Source organism: Cariama cristata, unplaced genomic scaffold (assembly GCF_000690535.1).
Source record: "Cariama cristata isolate BGI_N322 unplaced genomic scaffold, ASM69053v1 scaffold15317, whole genome shotgun sequence".
NCBI classification, from domain to species: Eukaryota; Metazoa; Chordata; class Aves; order Cariamiformes; family Cariamidae; genus Cariama; species Cariama cristata.
Window position 1 is genome coordinate 36,146 of NW_009626194.1, and position 3,664 is coordinate 39,809.

General features: G+C 53.7%; 1 protein-coding gene across 1 annotated transcript; it reads left to right on the top strand.

Moving 5' to 3' along the window:
• The first annotated feature begins 1,447 nt into the window (after window positions 1–1,447).
• LOC104164569 (electrogenic sodium bicarbonate cotransporter 1-like) lies at window positions 1,448–2,048 on the top strand. Its single transcript, XM_009703931.1, has 2 exons — window positions 1,448–1,542; window positions 1,774–2,048. The coding sequence occupies exons 1-2, from the start codon at window positions 1,470–1,472 to the stop codon at window positions 2,019–2,021; spliced, it is 321 nt and encodes a 106-aa protein (XP_009702233.1). The 5' UTR covers window positions 1,448–1,469; the 3' UTR covers window positions 2,022–2,048.
• The last annotated feature ends 1,616 nt before the right edge of the window (window positions 2,049–3,664 follow it).

A 3,664-nucleotide genomic window follows, 5' to 3' on the forward strand; every position in this document is an offset into this window, starting at 1 on the left:
ATGGGGTATTTTGGCTGCCCAACAGAGCTGTGGTAGAGCTCTCGCCAGCCAAGCTAGATTGCAAAAAAAGTCGTATTTCTTACCAACACTTCTTCTGAGGTGTTGTGTGTCCCCATCCATCATGTGGGGACCCCAACCTCGCGCTGAAGCTCGTGGGGAAATCTCTTGGGGGGGTTGGTGACGCTTCAGCTGTTAGAAGGTACCAGGTCGCTTTTAGAGCAAAAATATTTATGCCGACAGCTGAATGGGTATTTCTGTGTTTCTCCTGCCAGCACCAGCTTCCTAAAATCTTCAGAATTAGCCCCCTAATGTTATTCCCAGGAAGCCAAGGCTTGTGATTGATGTTATCCCTCAATACGCCCAGGTTTGGGGCACGGTTGTCCACCCAGAGGTGTTTGTCCCTAAAATAAATTGATTTCTGCACTTGTGCAAAAAAATGTCTTCACATTGCAACCGGGTTAAGGCTGGAGCCCATGTCGGGCTAAAGATGGTCTTTGCCTTGGAGGAAAATGGGTCGCTAATTCAGCAACCCAAGCAGAGCTGACGTGGCCAGCCCTGCACCCTTCCAGCTGTGGGGGTGCACAGCCCGTTCGCTTTATGTTTTTAATCTGTTTGGCTTGAACTGAGATTTTTCTTCCTTAAAATAGATGGATAATGATATGATATGATATGATATTGCCGTGGATGCAAGCAGCCGGAACGGGGGACGTGGAGAGGCTGGCTCTCCGACCGCTCTCAAAGTGACTTTGGGAGGCATCGACCGGGCTGCCATGAATAGTAACCGTTCCCCCATTCAAGTCAAGTGTGAAAGGCAATCACTGGAGGTCAGATAATTAGGAGATTAATTAGCATCCGTGGCAAAAGCCAAAGAAACTCCTATGGGGAATAAAACATCGGGTTTGAAGGAAGGTATTTGGGAGTGGCAGCATGCGTACGGTGTAAACTCTGTGCTTAGGAGATGGGGAAAAATGAACTCTGCTTCTGCAAAACCCCTTTTATCTGTGCAGGTCCCCTCTGAAAGTTAAATGGGTGCTTGTTGCCAGCAAGCAGCCCCTGTTCCCTGAACTTGTGTCCGTAATGGTACCAGCAAATCTCTGTAATGATCTCTTAGGCTTCGCTTACGCCTTCCTTTGAGCAGCAGGAACTTGAGAACGGAGATGTAGCCCCGGTGAAATGGATCCAGATTTTCTTAAAGATGGGGAGAGCGGAGATGGAGCGCGGGCAGGGCTGAGAGCTCGCAGGGGGTGCCGGGAGGTCCCCGGTGCATCCATAGGGAAGGTCCTGGCTCCTTGGTGCATCCTCGCCCCGGCCGGGAAGGACCCTGTGATTTCACTGGGCCACGCGCGAAGGGTTCCCATAGCTGGCAGCACCTGGTGGGTGTGCGACGAGGCTGCTCCCCTGCCCAGCACCCTTTAAAATCTCTCTCCTTTCTCGTCCCTGCGGCTCAGCTCTCTCGGAGCGGCGGGACCATGCTGGAGGATGAGGATGGGATGAGCGAGAGGGGGCTCAGCAGCTCGAGGAGGAGATACGACGATGAGGAAGGTGAGCGAAACCCCGGGGATGCCCCAAATGGCAGCGGGGTCTTCCCTGCTGGCTGATGCCTCGGATCTCCCGGCGCTCGGCTCGGCACATCCCATGCACGACATGGGACAAACTCCTGTGGCGGCTTTAAGCCTGGGAAGAAGGCAAATATCTCCCTGGTTTTTAAATTTTTTTTGCAAGTGAGAAACACCCAGATCTGCTCTCTAAAGTTTCCCTCACCCCTCTCCCCAGATTACCACTCCATCTACATCGGGGTGCCGGTGTCCCGGGGCTACCGGAGGAAACGGCGTCGGCGAAGATCTGCCTCCAGCCGGGACAGGACGAGCGAGAGCGAGCGGCACTATGAGCGCCAGGATCGCTCCGACACCGACGACGGCGGCCACGGCTGCTACGAGAGCGGCAACGACAACGCCAGCAGGACCAGTGAGTCCCTCTCTGGCTTCCCAAAAAAGCAGGAGGGGTTTTGCACCATCATTTAATCCAGGATTAAATCACCCCCGCACACCTAGCCACGTTGCTTGGTCTGACGTTTGCATTTGGCACTGCTTTTCCCAGCGCTTCCCAGGTTTATTTTTCCCTGGGGATGTCTCTGGGAACCAGGCATGGGGTGTGAAAAGGGACTGAGGCTGCTCGGGTGATGGGGGGGCTACCAAGAGGTTGTCCTTGCCCTCGGGAGGTTGCCGACGAGGAAATCCGGGTACAACGGGATCCCAGGGTTGCAGACATCCTCTGGGCATCACACCTTGTTCCCGACAGGCTTTTGCCCAAGGCTTTGCCTGGTCTCATTAAATCTCCTTAGTGAAGATTAACATTTTGCACAGCAAAGTAGCTGTCGATCTCTTGGGGTTGGGTTTTTTCCCACCCCCCCATAGAAATTTGCATTTGGGTTTACGTCGAGCAGCCCGCGTCGCGGCTCAGCAGAGCGGGCAGGGGCTCGGCTTTGCTTTTCCCTCCGGAGGGAAACGTTTTCCTTTTTTTTTTTTTTGCACGGGGAGAGGTTTTTCATTTGCAGCAGGCTCCGCTCGCAGCTCCTTCATGCCTTCGGTGACGGCACGAGCGGGACCACGTCCCCTCCTTTCCGCAGGCAGTAAATGCCACTGGGATGTAGCAGTGGGCTGGTTTGGGGGGGGGAAAGTCATTTTATGGAGGAAAAACACCCCAAAAAGCTCAACTCTGCAGTAGCCCTGCCTTCCCCCAGGAAAGCTCCCTTATTTGGATGCTTTTTTCCCCAAAAAAATCTCTACCCTGAGCTTGGAGGGGGTTTTCCCACCTTGCTCCGAGCGGGAAACAAAAACCCTCCACAAAATCAGCCCAAAGCTTTGATTTCTGTCCTCCCACCGCTCCCTCCCTCCCCTCGCTCGCCTTCTCCATCCCGCTGCCACCCAAAGCGCTCACCTCTCCTACACGCATCCCGTTTGATTTGGTAACTTCCCGTCATGAGAGCCAAAGGGAAAGGAAAGTGCTTTATATTCTCTATAATCTGCTCCTTAAGCCTGGGGAGTTTAACAAGCCTGAGTGGATAAAGGAGGAAGTTTGGGAGTTTGGGGTTTTTTTTTTTTGTACCGTTCAGCGAAGGTTTGGTTTCGCCGGGAAGAAATGGGGGAAAAAATGGAAACGATTGCAGGTAGGTTATTTCCATCGCGCTTGGGCGTCCGCGGTGGGGGGAGCGGGAGGGAAAGAAGGGCTCCATTTTTTTACAGCTTTACTTTTCCCTTGCAAATGCAACTTGGGAACCTGCGTGGGGTTGGGTTGAGCACTACCTTGGGGCACCGAGCTCCAAAGCTCACCCCAAAAATATAAGCGGGGGGGGAACTGTATCAGCTTCCACTGCTCCTCGGTGGGGAGACAGAAAAGATGGTAGCTGGAAGGAGAAAAGTCTCCCAGACCTGAGGGTTTCTTGAACAGGAGTGGAGCATCTAATCCCATGGGATGTGCACCCCGTCTCCTCTTTTCTTGGGGGGGGTGGGGACCCTTCTGAGCCATCAAACCCTGGGGAAAGTTGTTGCGTATTCCAAAGGACCACGATGGTGGATGGTTCGTGTGCTGGAGCCTTAAATAAGTCTCGGTCCCGCTGCCCAGCTGGATTGCAAACCCCAGGTGGATCCGCATTCCCCCGTCCCCT

Bases quoted from the DNA above. Each gene is read 5' to 3' on its own strand.
- LOC104164569 (XM_009703931.1), top strand. From the start codon at position 1,470: ATGCTGGAGGATGAGGATGGGATGAGCGAGAGGGGGCTCAGCAGCTCG. The intron at 1,543-1,773 runs GTGAGCGAAACC...CCCTCTCCCCAG, and splicing joins GAGATACGACGATGAGGAAG to ATTACCACTCCATCTACATC.